We start from the raw sequence: 22,409 nt of genomic DNA on the forward strand, positions 1-22,409 counted from the left end.
CCACACTCCTCCTTTCTCTCTGATACTATCTCTCTTTTCTCACACCTATTTCTTTTGAGGAGTGAGAAAGAAAGGGCTTCATGGGAAAAAAGAGAGGGAATATCTTTTTCCATGGCACCCTCGCTGTCTCACTCAAGTTACCCCTATAAGAGAATAATTAGAAGTCTTACTGTGAGGCCTAATATTTAATGGGAATTGGGGTATGTGGCATAATGAGTAATGGGCATTGGGGTGTTTGGCATAATGTGTAATGGATATCCTGATGTGTGGCATAATGTGTATTGGGCATTACAGCGTGTGGCATAATGTGTAATGAGCATTACGGTGTGTGGCATAATGTATAAGGGGCATGATGGAGTGTGTCATAATGTGGCTACCCCCATATTTCCATGTAACCCCTCCCCTAGTTTAATGTGACCATACCCCCCCCCCCCCCCCCCCAAGATTTGTATTAATACATCATTTAACGATGCGCTGATACTTATGGGCCAGTGTCCTGGACTTGCCCCCCAGACTAAAAGTTGCCAGCCAACCCCTGGTCTCCAGTATGTACTAAGCTATACCGATTTCGGGTCTTGCCTTAAAAGCTCACATCAAAAGCAGTGCTGAATTCTGCAAATAATCCCAAACCGAACACATAATTCATCCTTGTTTTACAGGTTTTGAACAAATAGTGTATGCAGAGACACCACAGAGCAATTTCTAGTCCCAGGTTGTACTTCTGCCAGATCTCCTAAAAGGCCCATATTCACAGGGATATTTTGCCTGTTTTCTAAACAATCTGGTTCACCCACGCCGTCAAGTGCAGAGGCAGGCACAGGAGTTAAGGATGTCCCACAGCTGAAGCCATGGTCTGCATCTTATGATGATTTTTTTTGGGCCCCATCAGTGTAAATTGCCCGGCCATCCTATGTAACTGGAGGCAAGCTGTGTGTATTCAATGATACCTGCTAGGATGGTTATTGTTTATTTGTATATTATGTAAACTTGTGTAATATTATGTATCTCTATTTAGAAATGTATAGATTATAAATTATACATATTAATCTTTATTTGACATGCTACTCCCGACATCCCCCCCTCCTCCCCACAGCGAGGCAGTGGTAGCGGACAACCCTCCCCCCCCCCCCCCCCCCCCCCCGGCAGTACTGGGAAGCTTCTCCCTCCTCCCTGCAGCACAAACATCTTATTGCATCCACAAACCCCCCGTGGTTAGGGGGCGGTCGCCTCTGACGCGGTCTGCGTTTGCGGACAATGCTCACCTGGCTATTACGGGGGTGCAGGTTGCAGTGGCCGCCGCTTCCAGGCTACAAAGTGCCAGCCTCCAGTGTCTGGCGCCCCAGGCAAATGCCTAGAGCTGCCTAGTGGTGGTGCCGGCCCTGAATACACCCCAATATTGCAGTCATTGACTTCTGAGGAAACTGTGGTGATTTGTTACACTGAGAAATGCATCAAGACATTAGGACATGCCTGGGTAATCGCTATCCTCAGGGGTGGATTTAGGTGTCTTTCCACCCCTAGGCACCACTTTTCTTTGCCTCCCCCCCCCACACACTCACACAAATAGGGGGAAGGGGGGGCACAGCATGAGAGAAGCTGCCACAACTGCAGGTCATTGCCCGCCCGTGAGTCGTTGCCCCCCCTTCCCTGCGCAATGAGGACAGTAAGCTGTGTACTCGGCAGTCCTGTGCCTGGCAGCGGCTCTGCAGCACAGTCAGAGCGCCCGGGAGTACCTGGACAGGGACCTGCATAGGAGAGGTCCAGGAAGAGTGAGTGGGGGGAGCCAGGCCCTGCCCTTCCCTCCCATGATTTGCAACTCTCAACCTCCCCTTTCTGGCGAATCCCAACCAGTGAGGGGAGGGGATGCTTTGCCGCCCCCCAGAAAGGAAATCCAGCCCTGGCTATCCTATATACTGTACTTTCAACAGGACTGCACCCTCTCTTCCCAAAATACCATTTGCAGCCTGAGCAATACTACACTTATTTGCTACAGAGATCCTGGCGTCTCCCAGCTATGGATCCGCTAGCAACAGATGGCAGCTGGATAAGCGCTACAGCTTCAATAGAAGTGCTTCAGGAACATCATTTTCAAAGACAGTCCAAGATGCTAGGGGCCAGATGTATAAAAGCTTCAAAAAGTGATAAAGTCAAGAGTGATAAAAACCAGCCAATCAGCTCCTACCTGCCATTTTTTAAACCCACCCTGTAACATGACAGGTAGGAGCCGATTGGCTGGCTGTTTACCACTGTCCATGTTATCACTTTTAAAGCTTGATACATCTGGCCCCTAAGACTTGAAATACAGACTAAAGACACAAATCCTGACCCATAAGTGTATTATTGGGAGTGTGAATTTTGTGCTTTACATCAACAATATTTCATCAATCAAGGGGAGGTTGAGCATTGGTTCTGGTTGAAAACTCTACAGTGTCTAGACAGTCTATAGGTCTACCCCAAAAAGTACACATGAAATAGGTCGACAGGGTCAAAAAGTCAAGAGGGGCAAAATGTCAACCTTAAAAAGGTTTACATGAGTTTTTTAACCTACTTGCTCTAACTTGAACTTTAAATTACTTCAAGTTTTACCTTATTGCGATCTCTGCTTAGTTTAATGCTAAATATTGTTATTATTGTGCTCTTCAGGAATCCACTACTCGTTGGGAGCAGCACTAGGTGGACCATTCATTAAAAGTGTCTTTTTAAGAAAAATTATTATTACCTTTTATAGATTGCTCCTGATAATTGGCATCACCGTAATCTTCAGCCTTCGAGTGCTCAAGCCAAAAATATAGGGGAGTGGCTTCATGATGAATGGGCGTGGCCACAAAATAATACCAATTTATATTACGCAGCACATTTGTCTCCAATATTCAAATTAAGGCAGCAGAGTTCCCCTTTTTACACATTACAGCAGCAGCGTCCTCCTTTTTACACATTACGGCCAAATACATAAATGCTCCCACAGTGCTAAGTACAAAAATGCCCCACAGTGTCAAATACATAGGCCCCACAGTGTCAAATACATAGGCCCCACAGTGCCAAATACATAAATGCCCACACAGTGCAGGTACATAAATGCCCCCACAGTACCTGTGCTGGCGACAAGGGAGGGGGAGTGCGTTGGAACATGGGCTGGTTGGCCACTGCTGAGCCAAGTCAAGTCAGATGCTGGCACTGCACAGCACGCATAGAGCATGCACAGGCAGGCTCGCCCCACGTCCACGTATTTCTCCACAGGTGGAATCCACTCTTCCAGCCATCCTGGCATACTGTTTCCCAGTAGCAAGTTAATATGGTGGCCAATTTCCATAGGTGCTTGGGCCCTTGAACACCCACAGAATCGGCGCCTATGGCCACTGTGCACTGTGCAGAGCAGTCTGGCTGACAGCGCATATACAGGACCCACGGCAGCTGTGACAGTACACTACAGGGACAGCCCTCCTTCCTGCAGCTGCTGGATGATACATGCAGCTGATAGGATCACATATTGCAGAGCACATTCAATATCTGATCCATGATAAAAGGGCTCCTAAGCATCATTACAAAATAAAAAATGATGTAAAATAAATATTTGACTTTGCACAACCATGAAGTAATTTGGGGGTAAATTACTAAAATGGGAGTTCTATTGAAGATGGGATGCCTCCCATAGTAACCAATCAGATTATGTCTATTATCTTCTAGAAAGAGCTAAATAAATAAGTAGAATCTGATTCGTTGCTATGGGCAACATCCCGTCTTCAATAGATCTCCCATCTTAGTAATGTACCCCTTTTGTCATTTTTTCACGATCAGTTGCATGCTGACAGGCACCTGATACCTGGACTTCCCATGGTAAAGTCGTACTATGCGATGCTTGATGCATTGTGTCCTGTAGGTGGCATGGCTGATCTTGGTAGGGAATGAGCCACCCTGAATCCCAAGAAAAAGGAGGAGGAAGAGGAGGGAGGGGCTGGCCTGGCAGCAGCAGAGCCAGCATTGGGAACTGCTCCTGCCTGCACAGAGATGATAATGGCGACAGGAGCAGGGCTGGGATTTCTCCTGCACACATAAGGATACAGAGGGAGAGTGATCTGTGCCCGGCACTGGGAGCCGCTGCTTTCTCACCGTGATGGGCTTTCTCACCCCCGCAGTCACCCTCCCTGTGCAGCACAAACCCCAGCGACATCTGCAGCACCACTTTGGGGATTACAATAAACACTTGCAGATCTGAAACGGAGCCTGTGGCCCCTGTGGTGCTGGGGGCAGATAATACAGCGGGATTGCCCTCCTGGGTGGCTGATCGGATCACAATGTCGGATAGCAAGGTGAAAGTGGCCGTGAGGGTCCGGCCCATGAACCGGAGAGGTAATTACCCGGGACTTATATAGGGAGGGGGTTCTGAAAACTTTTGATGAGTAGAAGAAAGTAACTGGTTGAGTGCCAGGATGCCGCCAGGAGGATGGGCTGGCCCCTCTGCCATGTATGCGGGCCACGGAACCTGCACCATGCCGAGCTGCCAATACTGTTACATGCTATGCGCTATTACATGCATCTAGCACATCACATGCGCAGCTGTCTCGGCAAACATGGCAGCACTCTCATTCCCATCATGTAACGTTCGCTGAGCTGGGCTGCTACAGTAGCATTTCATATGCTCTACACAGAATACCCACAACCCTCAATGACTTTATTGGGTTGTTTTTTACAGTTTAGAAACATGGACAGACGTTTGCACCCTTGTCCTGTGCTATGGCATAAGTAACACTCTGCAGCAATTTCTTGTAATGTGTTATGATATTATGACGAAAGTAAAGTTCCCAACACACTTATACCATATGGCCCTTTTTTAACGCAATTTCAACCCACCGTGCCAATAAATTGCGTGAATAGTGCCATATAGTATCTGTTTTAACTCCGATTTCATTGAGATGTATGGACCTGCGCGTGTTGATCGGAACCGGAGATAGTCATGGTTGCCACAAGGATTTGTCGGATCCCGCAGCCATGACTGGGTTCGCATACAGTACATCTTATTCTAGGGGGCCGCAAACATATCTTGTGCGATCCTGCCGCCCGGTGGCTCCCTGCCGAGGCTGCATGTGATACCTTGGCGTAGTGTACACTCTAGGGGCGGGATGTGTTAATATACATCACCGCCCTTCGCCTGACAGCCGCCGCGATGCTGCCGCATATGTACTAACATATGCGTCTAGCATTGGGTTGCGGTGACAGAGACCCCCGCGATACCTGTGATGTGGTCTGCGGGGGTCTCCGTCACATCCCAGCAACTGCCAGTGTCCCCCTGCGTCTCCTCCTCCCCCCTGCAGCCGGATGTCCTCCCAGCTGTAACACCTGCTGGGGGAGGAGGAGACGGCGGGCGGCGATAGAAGCCCATAGGCTTCTATAGGGTATCGTCAGAGGGTGGTGATACCCTGCCCAGCGGAGACGGGGCGGACGGCTAATGGTAAATAGGAAAATGCGGTAAAACCCCCGTTTTACCACATTTTTCCTTTAGTACATCCCGCCTAGATCACTATCATATATAAACCTGATGTTGCCTGGAACCACTTTTCAAGTTTGTGCTGATCCTACAGTACATGGGGCGATTCGGCCAGGCGATTTTGACTAGATGGTCAAAATTGCCTAGTAAGTTAGCCAGAATAGCACTGTGTGTACACTAAGGGCCATAGCGGTGCGTGGCCCCTGTGGCGTCGCTATCGATTGACCAAAGAGACTGTTCAAGTGAGTCAGTGTATCTGACCGCACACACGGGCTGCGGCAGGGGATGGCAGCCGGCTATATTTTGATTTGGACTAAACCAAAATCGCTTAGTCAAAATCTCCTAGCCCAAACCCATGTGAACACCCCTTAACTTTCTCTCCCAAGTGTGGGATGTCTGACAGATGTGCAGTTGCAGGGGATGGGTCCTACCCACGTCATTAAGCCCATAAACCAGTGGTTCCCAAACTGTGTGCCTAGGCTCCCTGGGTGCTTCAGGACAATTGCAGGGGTGACTTGGGTTGGTGGACCAGGATCAATTCATATTATTAATGGTCAATGTAACAGGCAAAACTAGTCCTGGTGGCTGCCAATCAAAATATATGTGGACAAACAGGTGCAAATCCTGTCCCTCACCAGAATATAACTGTGACATATACACACAATGCACTTAATTTAATATTTTTATTTCTAAATTTCTCAATAAGAAACATTTGGCCTAGGGGTGCATGGAAAACATTTTGATGCCCTAGGGTGCCGTGATTCAAAAAAGTTTGGGAACCACTGCCATAAACTCTGATAAAGACAGCTGCAAATGTGACTACACTGTGACAGGGCCCTTCTGTAGCACCGGTGTTTATTTAATTTACCTGATTTACTGAAGCCTTGAAGTGCAAGCTAATATATTTACACAGGAATTAAATACATATATTGTGTTTGTTATACTGCTTTCACATTGCAGAAATGGGTAATGACCCGGTATTCTTAAATGGGACTTTAAAACGGGTCTGAGCCTTGAGACCTTTCACATTGCAGGTGAAAACCGTTTTAAAAATCATTTAATACCATTCAAACATTCAACCCGTTTAACCCCCAAGGGACACGTTTCAAGCCATTGAAATAGAGCTGTTCAAACTGCCCAAAAAACGGCTTTGAACCGTGTAGGACTCTGCTTATTAACCGTGTTGAAATACCGGTTAACTTTAACCGGTAAATCAACTCTGGCACTTTCCCATTGCAGCCTTAAACGTTTTAAAATGGAAAAAAACGGCAATATACCGTTTTAAAAGTGCGATGTGAAAGGGGTATTAGTATGTTTTAGGTTTGCTTGGGTATTTCAGTGTTTATTATGCATCATAGGAAAGTTGCCTCAGTGACTCATGGGATGTCTTGGCAAGGAGAACAATTACAAGGGTATGAAAGTACTGTATTGTCAGTGGTTTAAGAGCTTGGAAATGTAACCATATGCCAAACACTTCTTTGATTTAGAGATGGATCTGAATACAAAATGCATTGTGGAGATGGAGGGGAATCAGACAGTGCTGCAGCCTCCACCTGCCAACAGCAAGCAAGGAGACAACAGGTAAAACAGCTCTGTCCTGAAATCTGAAATACTATTTGGCTCGGGGCTTACTATGATGCATCACATGTGCTAGACTACAGTGGAGTAATCACCTAATTGCCAGTAGGATGGGGACTGTCATAAAATGAATGCATCTATTGTGTTTATCATCTATATATATGTCTAATGTCCGTGAGTCTCTGAAACACTGCCATCTGCTGGCAGCGAGTGAAACTACATCTCTCTCTCACACACATGCACAAATACAGGAGGTAGCAGACCAGCTTTTGAACTTTTGCTTCTAGTTGGCTTACGCGCACGCGCATGTGTGTGTGTGTGTGTGTGTGTGTGTACATATATGGAGCACAGATAAGTGTAGCTCTATCTGTATATATAACATATATGACAGTGCAGGACTTTGATCATTATATAATTATTATTTTTTTTGCATTTTCCAATAAGGATATAATAAAGGTGTATCAGCAAACAATAGCAAGTCTGTTAGACGGAGATGTATCAAATGTTGCAAACAAGATGCAATAATCTCCCCCTATACTTGCGCTAGATACCTGCATTTGTGATCGTTGGTATGTTTTGTCTAGTGGTGAGTGTTAGATCTAGGGGTAAGGTTCGGGTTAGGCTGCAGAAAGGGACAGTTGGGGCTAGAATGCTGAAGTTTACTCATGAAATATTCACAAACATTTTTGGGGATTTTGACCACCAGTATTCTGCTGCCAGTATTGCGACTGTCAAGATGGTGATCACGAAAATAGCATACCTAACCAGTATATCAATTTTAATGGATGCGTCTTGTACCACCAGTACAATCCTAATTATGAAGTGCTTGGGTTTTTATAGATATTTTAAAAAATTATTACAGACCATGAAATAAGAATAACAATATAATAAAAATACTCAGTACAGTTGAAACGTAGGTGAGGTACGAAAAGCAATAACGGGGGATATCCGGTATTAAGAGGAATCACTGGTAAGATTTTTGTTACTTTAGTAGAGACATGTTTTATAGATATTAATTAGGTCGCCACTAGGATGCCTTTTCAAAGTAATAACCAACAAAAATCTATCAAGTGTTTGCATTTACGCCTTGTGAATCTATGCCCTGTTGTACGGATCCTATAATTTTACAAGCTTTCGCAGTAGCTGCCTGGTGCTGGGTGTTCTACTCTGCGTATTGTCTACTAATATTCCAAACTCCTTTTTCTTCTCAGATCTACCCAGTTTTATTGCATATTTGTATAGGTAGCACAATACTCCCATGTTATAAATGTTTAAAATTATTTACTTCTACTGTACTTTAAACATCGTCTGCCATTTCACCAATCTTTCAAGAGTCATTTAATATCATACTTCTCGCAGTAGAGCCATTCTATCCCCCTTGAGCCGGAAAGGTTCCGGGTGGCAGGCATCTCATTCGCTGCTTTTGACATGTGATGTATGGTATGTGACCCCGTTCCCCACTGCTGGGTAGGGGTCAGAGTCGGAGGTCAGACGTGCAGCAGGTACAACCTGCGTATCGGATCGGATGTCAAACACATCCCATTTGGCCACTTTTCACCCCATTTAACGGCAGATCAGATAAAATCGGGCCAAATTGGACTAGTGTATGGGGCCTTTACAAACCATAGTGGTGTCAGCACAGACTGTATACATCTTACTTGTAATACCCTAAGAAAAAACGCAAAAAGGATAAAACATTGATTCATACTAACTGCCGAATTCAATTTGCAGCAGTTAATTAAGATGGGCTAATTGATCCCCCAAGGCTATTCAATTAGCCCACGATCAGGTTAATGCAGGTTTCTGTTTGAGCCTGTGTTAAATGTCCTGGTTGCTTGTAACCTGTTAACACAAAGGTCCAGGTCCTGTAGCCTGAGGCTACCACCCTTTTCCCCCTGCAGCAATTTACCACTACTAATTGAGTACAGCCCTAAAACTGCAAATAGGTCTAGACATACAGGCCTATTCAGAGAGCAGTGAGAAGAGTGGAGAAGTGAGCCAGTGGCTAAGTTGCCCATGACAACCAATCAGCTGCTATGTTACTTCCAACCTGATTGGTTGCAATGGGTAAGTTAGCTACTGGCTCACTTCTCCACTTGTTTCTCTGAAAAAACTAATAATTTATAATAAAAAAGGAAAGGCTTGGTTCATAGCAAAAGCATAAATACAGTCATACAACATTAATATTGCCATACAGCCAGGACTGCTTTAAAACATTAGTTGACCCAGGGTCGGTGCTGCCATATATATCCCGGTTTAATGCACAAGAACACGCAGCATCTCGGGATATTGTGCAGTGTAAATGCTCCCAGTTGAAATTACTCGGATTGATCGACCCAGCATTTCAACCTGGGTAACGATCTGTGTTGTCCACTGATTCAACCTGGCTCATGGTGCAGTGTAAATGGTTAACCTGGGGCCCGTTCACAGCAGTGAAATAGTCGGTGCTCGGAGATGATCTCATCTCTCAGCACCGGCTTGGCAGAGCCATCTAATTGCATGGGCTTACTGGGCAGCTGCCCTAGAGCCCCACAATTCTAGGAGCCTTCGAGCAGGGGCTTGCTGTTGCCTCCGGAGTTTCTTGTGAGGCCAGTAGAGATTGCTGTCCGGCTGCTTTGATTATGAATTACACAAAATCAGAACTGCTGAAAAACATTCTCTACCAGCCTGCAGCCAAACAGTTAATGGGAGTAAGCATGCTAATTGCTCGATGGCTAATAGCAGGTGGAGTTATGATTTTAACTTTAGTAGGGGCCCCAGTGCATTGCTTTGCCTAGGGCCCACAAAGCCATTAAGATGTCCTCGGTGACATCACCCATCCAGCATTATGCTGGCTCCAGCTGCCAGTGTAAAGGAGGTCTCAAGCTGGTCCCACCCAGGTTGGAGTCTGGTAAAAATTCCTGGGTGCGACTCGGCTACGAAATGTAAAAGGGTTCTGAGCTTCATGGCATGTGTGCATAAGAACAGAGAGAAGGAACTGTAAGGACCCAGCTGCACCCATTAGCTGCACTTACTGCATTTCCTGTCCTGGCCTTATTTTGTTTTCCAAAAGTAGACTATAAAGTTTTCTGTACACAAAAAAAAAACTAGGCTGATAATAATTATTAACATATAAACAAAGTTTTTAATTGTCTCAACTTTCAAACTGACTTTTTCCGTTTTTGGATTTGCGACAATCCTGTGACCTACTTCTCCATAGCAGTGCTATACATTATGACGTCTGCAAACACTCCTAATGTAACATAGACAAGGCCTCTCATGCATTAGTAAATTTACTTGTTGGAGTCAGGTGGCAAGCCTGAAAAAGCTCTCTGTTTGGATTAGTTTATCCTATTTGTTCTAAGAGCTTTTCCAGCTACCTACCCTAAATAAATGCACACCAGATCTTCATACATGCCTTCTCGCAAACATCTGAATTAGTCATGTGTAGAAAAGATTATTTTAGCTGGTACGGTATACACATCAAAGAGATGAACTGTTGGATGTATATTTCATTCTCTTACACATCTGCTAAAATGTAAAAGACACTGCGTTACCAGCACCTGAGAAATCTAACAGATAACTGTAAATTCCCTTAAAAGATGACTTGGCTGGAAACCAAAATACCAGTGCACCAGACTGTAAAAATAGATCACTAGCAGCGGCTTTGGAGCTGGGAATGGATGTAATATATTGTATAATAACTGGATTTATTACAGTTCTGCAAAAAAAAAAAACAATAAAAATAAGATTCTTTGTACACATTTTTCATAATCTGTATATTTCATATGCCCAGGGTGCAGGATCTCACTGTACTAACTGCTGTTTGCTTGTGTGTTCACTTGTTGAAGCTCATGGATTTATTTGATTAACCCTTTGGGGCAGGGCTATTTTTCAGCAGGCTCCAGCAGGAACTGAGGCCCTTATTCTAGTTCACTCTTTCTGACAAAATATTTCTTAGATGGACAAAACCATGTGCACTGCAGGTGAGGCAGGTGTAAAACCCCACCCAAATCTAATTATCTCTGCACAAGTAACACCTGCCTCACCTGCAGTGCACATGGTTTTGTCCATCTAAGAAATATTTTGTCAGAAAGAGTGAACTAGAATAAGGGCCTCAGTTCCTGCTGGAGCCTGCTGAAAAATAGCCCTGCTTTGAGGTATATTCAATGCTTTCTGCGAGCTGTGACAGCTGGCTTTTTACAGTGACGTGGAAACGGCGTATGCGGCCCGCTAAAACAGCGAGGCGCCCTGCATTAGACACGAGCCTCGCTATTTGGGGGAATCCTCGCCGTCATCTGACAGCGAGGGTTCCCACAGAACCTTGAATACAGTGAGCGGCCGGCACAGGGGTTAAACGCCGAGGGTCGCTTGTTTTTGGCGATCCTCGCCATTTAACCCCCTCGCTGCCCTTTGAGTGCCGAGTGAATTCGGCAAAATTGGTGTTAAAATTTGCTAAACAATATTTTTTATTCATAATGATCTGTAATATTTACCTTATACAGGAAATATAATCTTTTTTACACAACATTTTTTAATTTGAATCTATGACAAATAGCGACTGGCATTTTTAGCCAATATTTTGCACATCTCTCACAGAGATATTGGCACTCAAAGGGGTAAATTATTAGGTTGCTAGACACGGCCTGGCTTACAGAGATTGTGTTTAATAGATATTAAACATGGGCTCTATGCAGAAATAGTTACGCTTTCCGTTAAAACAGTTGAAAGGTGAGGATAAGCCAATGGTTTCTGTTTTACAATCACGGCAGTATCAGATTTTTTTTCAGGGCACCCCTAGGCCAAAAGAAATCTAGAAAAAAAGTAAGCTGTGTTTATATGTCATCCATAGGTTCAGTTATGTGATGAGGGAAAGGATTTCCTTCTGTTTGTCCACAAATGTTATTATTGTCAGCCACCAGCAATAGTTTTGTCTATTACATTTACCATAAATAATTTCAGTGTGTCCTGAACCACCAACTCGCTATTTGGGGGAATCCTCGCCGTCATCTGACAGCGAGGGTTCCCACAGAACCTTGAATACAGTGAGCGGCCGGCACAGGGGTTAAACGCCGAGGGTCGCTTGTTTTTGGCGATCCTCGCCATTTAACCCCCTCGCTGCCCTTTGAGTGCCGAGTGAATTCGGCAAAATTGGTGTTAAAATTTGCTAAACAATATTTTTTATTCATAATGATCTGTAATATTTACCTTATACAGGAAATATAATCTTTTTTACACAACATTTTTTAATTTGAATCTATGACAAATAGCGACTGGCATTTTTAGCCAATATTTTGCACATCTCTCACAGAGATATTGGCACTCAAAGGGGTAAATTATTAGGTTGCTAGACACGGCCTGGCTTACAGAGATTGTGTTTAATAGATATTAAACATGGGCTCTATGCAGAAATAGTTACGCTTTCCGTTAAAACAGTTGAAAGGTGAGGATAAGCCAATGGTTTCTGTTTTACAATCACGGCAGTATCAGATTTTTTTTCAGGGCACCCCTAGGCCAAAAGAAATCTAGAAAAAAAGTAAGCTGTGTTTATATGTCATCCATAGGTTCAGTTATGTGATGAGGGAAAGGATTTCCTTCTGTTTGTCCACAAATGTTATTATTGTCAGCCACCAGCAATAGTTTTGTCTATTACATTTACCATAAATAATTTCAGTGTGTCCTGAACCACCAACTCGAGGCACCCTGGCAAGTTACCCGAGGCACCCCAGGGAACCACTGGGATAAGCAAGTACTAACAACTTTTGTTGCTAGTAAAGGTTATTGCCCCTTATTTTCGTCCTGGAATTATTGTCACGGCTATTCATGTGCCCCTCTTTTCCCAAAGTAGTGCTTGTTAATTTTGGGGGAAAAAAAATTTAATCTACAATGGGGTCCACTGAATATGGTGCGCAGTGAATAGCACCGGGAGGGAGCTCCCACAGGTATTCTAATCAGCAAGCTTTGAAGTTGGAGAACACCGGTACTCGTGGTACCCATGGGTGTTTAGTCATGAGTACCAACATTTTCCCACTTAAGTGCCCTGCGGCGATTCTGTTTGTACCACGCTAGGGCTAAAAACGGCATTGCCGCCCTAGTTTTGTCAGATTTCTGCTCACACCCCAGGACGCGTGCGAGCATAAACCCACTACCTGGCACTTTTCACTCCGCACTGTATTGAATCAACCCCAATGTATGTTTCACAATAATATTTTTTTTAAATGTGACCCCACTCTACAATTAGATAACCTTTACATGCAGCTTTGCTCCTGCACTAGGACACTTTACAATCTGCTATCTGAAGCAGGGGACAATATTGCCTTCAGACTGTTCATTCTCACTACAGCTCGCAGACTATCAATCCATCTAGTCCTCTTCAGTAGAGCTCTAGTGAAATGACAGACTGATTGTCCTATGCTTTGTAAGTTGTGGCATGTCTCGGCTCCTGCTTTAGGTCATAGATGGCTTCCTGGAGAGAGAATTCTTATCTGCTGCATAGGGATAAGTTATTTTAAGGTAGGGTGGCCAAAACAGGACAGTCCCTTTTTAAAATACCTGAGGACACATCAGACTAGGGGGGTTATTCTGATTTAATCACTCCCCTGCACGTTTGCGCGGGGCAGCGATGTTTAGCGACAGCGCATGTGCATTTATGCGCATGTGCAGATGCTTTGTTCGAGCAGGCACGGCGAACTGCTTGTACAGGGGGGCGTTGCGCAGGGTCGGGGATGTCAGCTGCCTGCTTGCTTCCTGAGCAGGGCGCCCGCAAACCTGAATACCCCACAGTGGTGTCTTAGGTTTGTGAGCACTTGCATAATCATTCGATAGTCAGCGACCATCAAATGATTTTGTCGCTGCACGCAAGCCTGTGAATGGATGTATATGAAAACATCCATTTGCATGCTTGCGGGGATATTCGATGTGCTAGGGAGGGGCTGCGGTAGTGCGCGCGTCATTTAATCCACACGCAAAGCTGCAAAATTTGCAGATTTGCGTTTGGACCAGAATAAGAGCCTAGGAGAATGATGATGCATGTTAAGAACCGGTTCTGTAGAAACCTGCATTAACCAGTATTGCTATCACTGGACTGGCACCTAGATCTGGTTTTGGCATATAAAGACTGGGGATTAGGTTTGTAGGGCAGCTGCATATTTGTGTTACTACTGAATAACATTGGATAATCTGTCTAGAGATATAAGCAAATTGGTGTAAATGCATCTGCTTTATGTCTGCAGCACTTGTTAGAAAGCTCCAGGCTGCATTGCAAATAACCTGCAAATACTTATTGTCTGAGACCGATATATAATGCAGGACTTTGTATTAAACACCATATGGATTGCCTCCCGTCACACCATTTTACTTTAGCCTTTGTTTTAAAACACCAGCCATATTTTATTTACATGTCAAGAATCTAGTCTGACTTTAGTGTCATCATGAAACATAATAATGTGCATTAAACGTATAGATTACAGAAGAACAATGAACCATCTGTTTTGTGTTATCAATTGTCTCTTGAAGGTCAACAGTTTGCAATTGATACCTGCTTATATTTTTAGTAATGGTGAAAACTATTTTCATAAATTTAGTGTCTAGCAAACAAAATTGTTGTACAGAAAATCATTTTTCCACAATTCTATCTCTATTATAATATTGTAGCTCCAAAATGTCCATAGCATGGTACTTTCATCTATATTACATTTTTTTAGGTATCGACAGTCAATACATTTTTATTCAGTTGATGCTTTTCGTACCGAAGGAGACAATATAGTATTGCACTGTTTGTAATGAACAGATGTTTACGATGCGGCCGATTCGATATCGGTGGCCGCTGGGACCCAGCAGGGAAGGAGGGAGGGACGGTGCCGGGGATTTTTGACTATATATTACTATATATTTAGTCCACCGTAGCACCTTATGCGAGTAGCTGAATTGTACACTGATCCAGTCACTTAAGGCTCTCAGTAAGTGGCAACACCGGCACATTTGCCAGGCAATTGTCCCGAAACGTTGACTCACAGCTTCTGTATCAGTTTCACTTCTTATTACCTGCTGCCGTGCAGCTAAAAAACCTTCTGAGTGCCATCTACTTCATCTACACTATACTTTCCTTGCATTCATTGGCACCGAAGTATCTACTATTATTATTTGGAAAGAGTGCTGGGTCTTCTTGACTATATTTCCAATGTAAACCTCATGTGCTATTAGGGCAGTACTGTCCAGCTTTTTGTTAACTTTACCCCCAAGTGGCAGTGTGTCATAGTTCGGGGACCCCAGAAGAGGTGGTTACCAATAAAATATATATTGCAAATCTCACCATAGGGATGTCTCAACATACATAGGGTGATAATGATTACCTCATGTAGCTTTCACTTTGGTAACTGGCGATCCACTTCTACTGGCAGCACTAGTTGGAAAGAAAAGCGTAATTTAATATGATGTATCCTTCTTTTGTCTAAGGCTGTTATAGTTATAATTCAGAGTTGTCCGCATGCTTCTTGGGTGATCGTATCTTTCTAAAGTCTTTGTTATATGATACCTACCTTGCTGCATATAATTCTTATGGTGCACCAGATACAGTATCTGTATATTCTCCCCATGCTTGCATGGGTTTACTTCAGGTACTCTGGTTTCCTCCTACAATCCCAAAAGTATACAGGTAGATCAATTGGCTCCTGAAAAAATTAACTGGGGTTTTACGGCATTTTTAGCTTAGTACATACCGCCCATGTACATCATCAACATGCACAATGTTCTTGAGCAAGTTATACAGAACACAGACAGATTTAACAACTATGTTCTTCTTATCACTTGTTCCGAATGTTAAATGGTGCTCCAGCCAATCAGCTCCTGTGATTATTTAATCCCATGACAATTAAGAGCTGATTGGCTAGAGTACATAGCCAATCTGCTCCACAATTTGAGCAAAGTAATATTTTCATTCTGAGAATTGCCTGATCTTATTTATATGCCAGCAATTCTATTGTACTTTAAGAGAGAAATGTGCAGCATTTTCATGGGAACGCCTATAAAACACTGGGCGTTTCTATGGGCTACACCGTCTCCCGGCCACACTGCTAGGTGCAAGTGGGAAATGCACATGCACAGACGCAAAACATTGATCGCCAATGGGGGACCTAACTAATCAGAATAACCCCCTTAGTTTGTGTCACCTTTCTTATTCCTAATAAATGTCAGTTATAGTGAATATTGTATTTATTTGTATACCACCATTATATTATTTGTTATATCGCTTAACATAGGAAAATACAGTTTTAAAAATCTCTTCTCTAAAAGTAGGGATACATTTCCCTTTAACTGGTGTATCCTGACCAATGTTTATGGACTTTGCTCATTTTGCATTGATATCCATAGCGCTCATGGCAGTTTATACAAACAATACGTTTATAGCAGCATTGGTGAGCAAGATAAAGTTGTTTTTTCCAGGCTCCGTGCACATTGTCATTGTATTGTAGCGTCATGAAGCTCGCCCTCCCACTAGTAACATCTGACCACCAGCAGCCTGTCTGCTCTGCAGCTGTTACACCACATCAGTCTGCCAATCCTTCCCATGGTCCAAAGTCTGCTCTTTTACCATATGTATTTGTGTTTAATTAAACAGCTTAAGGCAGTATTATGTAACTTTCTGTTTCATGTTGTTCCTCGTTTCTATTTTTGAATGGTTTCACTATCAAAATACATGGGAGAGGTGGTATTTATCAATGCTTGCAGAGAGTTAAAATTGTGAGAGATAAAATACCAACCAGGCAGCATGTAAATTCTAAATGTGGCCATACACTACTCCGATGTATCGCAGCAGTGTATACATCGCATACTGTCCTTTCACATGCGATGTATTGCAAGCGATCCCATTCCCCGCCGCCGGGGGGCTGAGTCGGTGGATGGACGGGCAGCAGGTCCGACCTTCGGCTCAGGGCCGATACGCTGGGGACCGCTCATCGGACCAGAGGAGAGTGACAAACGCCTCAGATTTGGCCGATTTGTACATCGGGATCAGGTGAAATCGTCCCAAATTGAACTAGTGTATGGGCAGCACCTTAAGGCAAAAGCTGATTGGTTATTAAAGAAAGCTTTAGGTCAACACAATTGGTGAACAGATGGATAGCCAGTTTCTGTGTCGGCATCATACTTGTTTACAGGGATTGTGGCGGTGCCAATTTACTGAATGACTCTGTTTATTAATGAGTACAATGCAGGAACGTTTGTGAGGGTGACTGAATAGCACTGTCCTGACTACAGACTGTAATATGTAAGTTGGCCATGAGACTGTAACTTGCTACTACTACACCACATACCTATTGTTGTTTGTGAAAGAAGATACAAATGATGAGTCATTGTTGTGTCTCCTATTCTTCTTGTGCCAGCGGACAGGCTTGGGGCACTAGATGAATATATTTGGCTTTCACTATATGACAGCAAGACAAATGGCATCTCTTCACTAATGTAACAATTTTGAACCCTCTTTCCACTTAAATCAATACTGGGTCAAAGACATTACAGCTAATGGGCACCAGTTTATGATGTTCTCAGTGATCCAAAACTTCAGTGAAAACATTATTATTATTTTAGGCTGAGTGAATACCTGAACTTTGAAGTTGAAATCTAGAACGTTAACAAAATAATACAAAGTGTATAAATCTCAGTGTCTTTTTAACGTAAACAAGTGTGCAACCAACTAGCCAGTTTCTATATGTAAACTCTATATGATACAGCCAGGTTTGCTAGTTTATTGGATATTTAAAACCAAGTTCTGTGATAACAGACTGTGGGGTGTATTTACTAAGATAGAAGTTCTATTGAAGATGGGATGTTGCCCATAGCAGAATGTACTTCTTATTTATTTAGCACCTTCTAAAGCTGGCCATACACTACTGCGATCTCTTGCAGCAGTGTATGGCCAGCCGTTCCCCCGCGACCAGCAGCGTTGCATGCAATGCATCACATGTGGTCCTTTCACATGTGATGGATCACACGCAACCTCTGTTCCCTGCCGCCAGGGGGTCACAGGTCGGGCCTATTTACCGTTTCGAACTCCGACTCTGGTCCCGTGTGTACGGGACCGCGCATCAGTTCTGAGGGGACATCACATACCCCAGTCGGGAATGGGTGAAATCGGCCCAAATCACGGTGGTGTATGGGGGCCATAAGAGAGAGTAGAATCTGATTAGTTGCACATAGGGCGTTATTCCAGTTCACTCTTTCTGACAAAATCCTTCTTAGATGGACAAAACCATGTGCACTGCAGGGGGGCAGATGTAAAATGTGCAGAGAGAATTAGATTTGGGTGAGTTATTTTGTTTCTGTGCAGGGTAAATACTGGCTGCTTTATTTTTACACTGCAATATAGATCTCACTTTGAAGTAAAACCCCACCCAAATCTAATTCTCTCTGCACATGTTACATCTGCCCCACCTGCAGTGCACATGGTATTGTCCATCTAAGAAGGATTTTGTCAGAAAGAGTGAACTAGAATAAGGCCCATCGTAACATCCCATCTTCAATAGAACGCCAATATTAGTAAATAAACACCTTTACTATTATAGAATGTAAACCTACAGCTGTATAGTGCATGGCTCCTTTTTTTTCTTTCATGTCTTGAAATCAATGTGCCAAAGTAGTAAGGAAACAGAGGAATAGATGGAGATTGAGTTGTAATGTTATGCGACTATGGGGGTTATTCTAGTTCACTCTTTCTGACAAATTCCTTCTTAGATGGACAAAACCATGTGCACTGCAGGGGGGCAGATGTAACATGTGCAGAGAGAATTAGATTTGGGTGAGTTATTTTGTTTCTGTGCAGGGAAAATACTGACTGCATGATTTTACACTTCAATATAGATCTCACTTTGAAGAAAAACCCCACCCAAATCTAATTCTCTCTGCACAAGTAATACCTGCCCCACCTGCAGTGCACATGGTTTTGTCCATCTAAGAAAATTTTGTCAGAAAGAATGGACTAGAATAACCCCCCATGTAACTAGGACTGACTAAAAGCTTAATTGAGCTACTTGTGCAAACCCCAACAGCACTTACGTTTCTTACCTGACACTGGACCAGTAGTCATCTGAGGGTGGCAGAAAAAACACATCTGGTAAATCTATATTCCTGTGGATCCTGCTTTAGATTTGTATTTAGGAAGGAAGCGACTATAAAATCCTTCCTTGTACTTTGTGTGTTGTTTTCTAGGATAATTTTTGCTTGATTTGGTAACCCACAATTCTGAAACCCATCTTGAGAATTGCTGTGACACTCCTTTCACCACCGTGTGTATGCCCCTTTACTTTCTTTTTCATCTTTATTCTCTCCTTCAACCAAACTCTCTTTCTCTTTTACCTTAATTTTCATGTTCTCTCAACCCTTGCCCTTTTGCTCTCTCTCACCCTCTCCCTTTTGCTCTCACCCTCTCCATTTCTACTGCTCTTTCAGCCACACTGTTTTTCTCTCTCTCTCACCGTGGCTGTTTCTCTCACCCTGGCTGTTTCTCTCACCCTGGGGGAGATTCTATAAGCTAAAAATGTGGTAAAAACCTCGTTATTGGGTTTTTACCGCATTTTGGGATGCACTAAGCATCCCCCGCCAGTAAAATCCGGCGATGCCCCATAGAAGCCTATGGGCTTCTAACGCGACCCCCCGCCGCCCCGCATAGTCTCCCCCTCACCTGTGTCCGGGCAGCACAGAGCTGTGCTGCCCGGACTTGTGACCTCCTCCTCCCTGCACTGATCCTCTTCCAGGTGCAGGGAGGAGGAGAGCCAGCCCCCCGGAGCAGCAGCAGCCGGGAAAGTGAGGGAGGTGGGACCCGCTGACTCACCGCAAAGGACAGCTATTAACGCAAGAGATTCTCTCTCTGGGCGAGATGCTCTATTACAGAAATGCGGTAAAAACCCCGTTATCGGGGTTTTTACCGCATTTCTGTATTCTCTAATGTCCCTCCGCAGTGTCACCGCTGCGGAGGGAATCGCCAGCAAAAGCTGGCGGTTCCCTGCAGAAACCTATGGGCTTCTTACCGCAGCGGTGTGTGAGGGATCCGTCACGGATCCCTCCCAGCATGCCCTGCGGCCGGCGCGTCAGTCTGCGCATGCGCAGACGGACTCCCGGGTCATAGACCCGGAAGTCCAGCAACGGCGCCGCATCGCAAGGGACAGCTCTTACCGCAAGAGCTGTCCCTTGCGTTAATGACCGCATATTTTAGAGAATATGCGGTCATTAGAAATGCGGTGGCCGGCGAAGAGGGCTGCGGATTTTAGAGAATCCCGCCCTCTCTCTCTCTCTCTCACCCTTGCTGTTTTTCTTTCTCTCTCTCTCACCCTCGCTGTTTCTCTCTCTCATAGAAACATAGAATTTGTCGGCAGAGAAGAACCACTTGGCCCATCTAGTCTGCCCCTTTTAAAAACATGTTACCTCAAACCATATTTGATCCTTATTTTTTTGTAAGAATATCAATATGCTTAACCCATAAATTGTTCTACTGTATTTGCCTCTACCACCTCTGATGGGAGGCTATTCCAATTATCTACTACTCTTTCTGTGAAGTAATTCTTTCTCATATTTCATCCTCACTCTCTCTCACCCTCACTGTTTCTCTCTCTCTCTCACCATCTCACCCTTGCAGTTTCTGTCTCTCTCTCCCTCGCTGACTCTCTCACCCTTGCTGTCTCTCTCTTTCTCTCTCTCTCTCACTATCTCACCCTTGTTGTTTCTCTCTCTCTCGCTCACCCTTGCTGTTTCTCTCTCACACCCTTGCTGTCTCTCTCTCTCTCTGACTCTCACACCTTTGCTCTCTCTCACCCTCACCCTTGCTGTCTCTCTCACCCTTGCTGTCTCTCTCTCCCTCTCTTGTTTCATCATTATTCTTTTTGTATTTTAAACTCTGTAGCAGCTGCTTATAATGACTCTCCTAAAGGACCAAAAAACCCACTTTAAATGTTGTTTTTACAGTTTACTTGACAACTTGCATGTTAATGGTATTTTTGACATTTTTGTGAAGTATTGCTGATATTATATATGATAATAACCTGCAATATCATTGGTACCAGTGCTAAAGGCGGACTTTTCTATTGCGGGTTTCAGCCAAATGGAAACTGTAAGGAAAATACGGATGGCCTCATTTTAGTGCCTAGTAGTGAACTCTGTGATGTATGTTCTGAACCTTGGTCTTGATGATACATACTGTAGTTGCTGAGGTTGAAAATAGATATAAGTCCATCAAGTTAAACCTATAAGATTCCCTGCAGGGTAAATTACCTAGATAAGGTTACTTCTTATCATTTATAAGCCAGGATCCCTGACAACCCTAACAATACTTTTTACTGCTGAGTACACAATAGTACCTTAAGTATTATGGTTATAACCCTATATACTTTTTTTCTGCTAGAAATTTGTCTACCCCTTTTTTAAATGTATCCATCGAGTCTCCTATCACAACTTTTTCAGGCAGAGTATTCCATAATGTTACTGCCCTCATTGTGAAGCAATCCCTTCCTTCGCTGCTTCTCCTCCAGCCTCAATGACTGACTACGTGTCCTATGTACAGACCTCATGGTAAACAGATCACCTGATAGCTCTCTGTATTGACCCTTTTTATATGTTTATATATATTGATCATATCCTCTCTTAGTCACCTCTTTTCTAACGTAAATATATCTAGCGTAGTTGACCTTTCCTCAAAACCCAGCCCCTTTATTAATTTTGTTGCTCTTTTCTGAACTTTTTCCCTGTTGTGTTTTTTTCTAATGAAGTGGCACCCAAAATTGGACAGCATATTCCAGATGGGAATGTACCAATGATTTATACAGTGGCATAATTACACCGTGGCCCTTATTCTGGTTCACTCGCAAAGGCAAATTCCTTCTCAGATGGACAAAACCATGTGCACTGCAGGGGAGTGGGGGGTGGATGTAACATGTGCAGAGATTTAGATTTGGGTGGGTTATTTTGTTTCTGTGTAGGGTAAATACTGTCTGTTTTATTTTTACACTGCAATATAGATCTCACTGTGCAGTAAAACCCCACCCAAATCTACATCTCTCTGCACAAGTTACATCTGCCCCACCTGCAGTGCATATGTTTTTTTGTCATTTGAGAAGGAATTTGCCTTTGCGCGTGATCCAGAATAGGGGCCTGTCATCCCTTGCCTCTGCCTCTTTTTATGCAAGCTAATACCTTATTGGCCATTGCAGCTGCTACTTGACATTGAACACTACAGTTAAGTCTATTGTTTATAATGTGATGTGCAATGGTTTCATATGTGATGAACATGGGGCTATGCATTAAATATGTATGTTATTTGCTACGGAGCAGAATAGAGCATAGCACAAAATGTTACACATTGATCACAATGTGAAATATTCAGGTAGCT

At 43.8% G+C, this 22,409-nt stretch overlaps 1 protein-coding gene across 5 annotated transcripts in view; it reads left to right on the top strand.

The window, feature by feature from the left end:
* Positions 1 to 3,946: 3,946 nt before the first annotated feature.
* KIF13A (kinesin family member 13A) overlaps positions 3,947 to 22,409 on the top strand; it is a 217,877-nt gene continuing 199,414 nt past the window's right edge. For all 5 annotated transcript variants that reach the window (XM_083187859.1, XM_083187862.1, XM_083187860.1 and 2 more), the window contains exons 1-2: positions 3,947 to 4,347; positions 6,970 to 7,063. In XM_083187859.1, coding sequence (XP_083043985.1) covers positions 4,293 to 4,347; positions 6,970 to 7,063 — 149 coding nt within the window. In that variant the 5' untranslated portion in view covers positions 3,947 to 4,292. The remainder of the gene's footprint in view (positions 4,348 to 6,969; positions 7,064 to 22,409) is intronic.

Source organism: Crinia signifera, chromosome 5, assembly GCF_055691185.1.
Source record: "Crinia signifera chromosome 5, ASM5569118v1, whole genome shotgun sequence".
Classification (NCBI taxonomy): domain Eukaryota; kingdom Metazoa; phylum Chordata; class Amphibia; order Anura; family Myobatrachidae; genus Crinia; species Crinia signifera.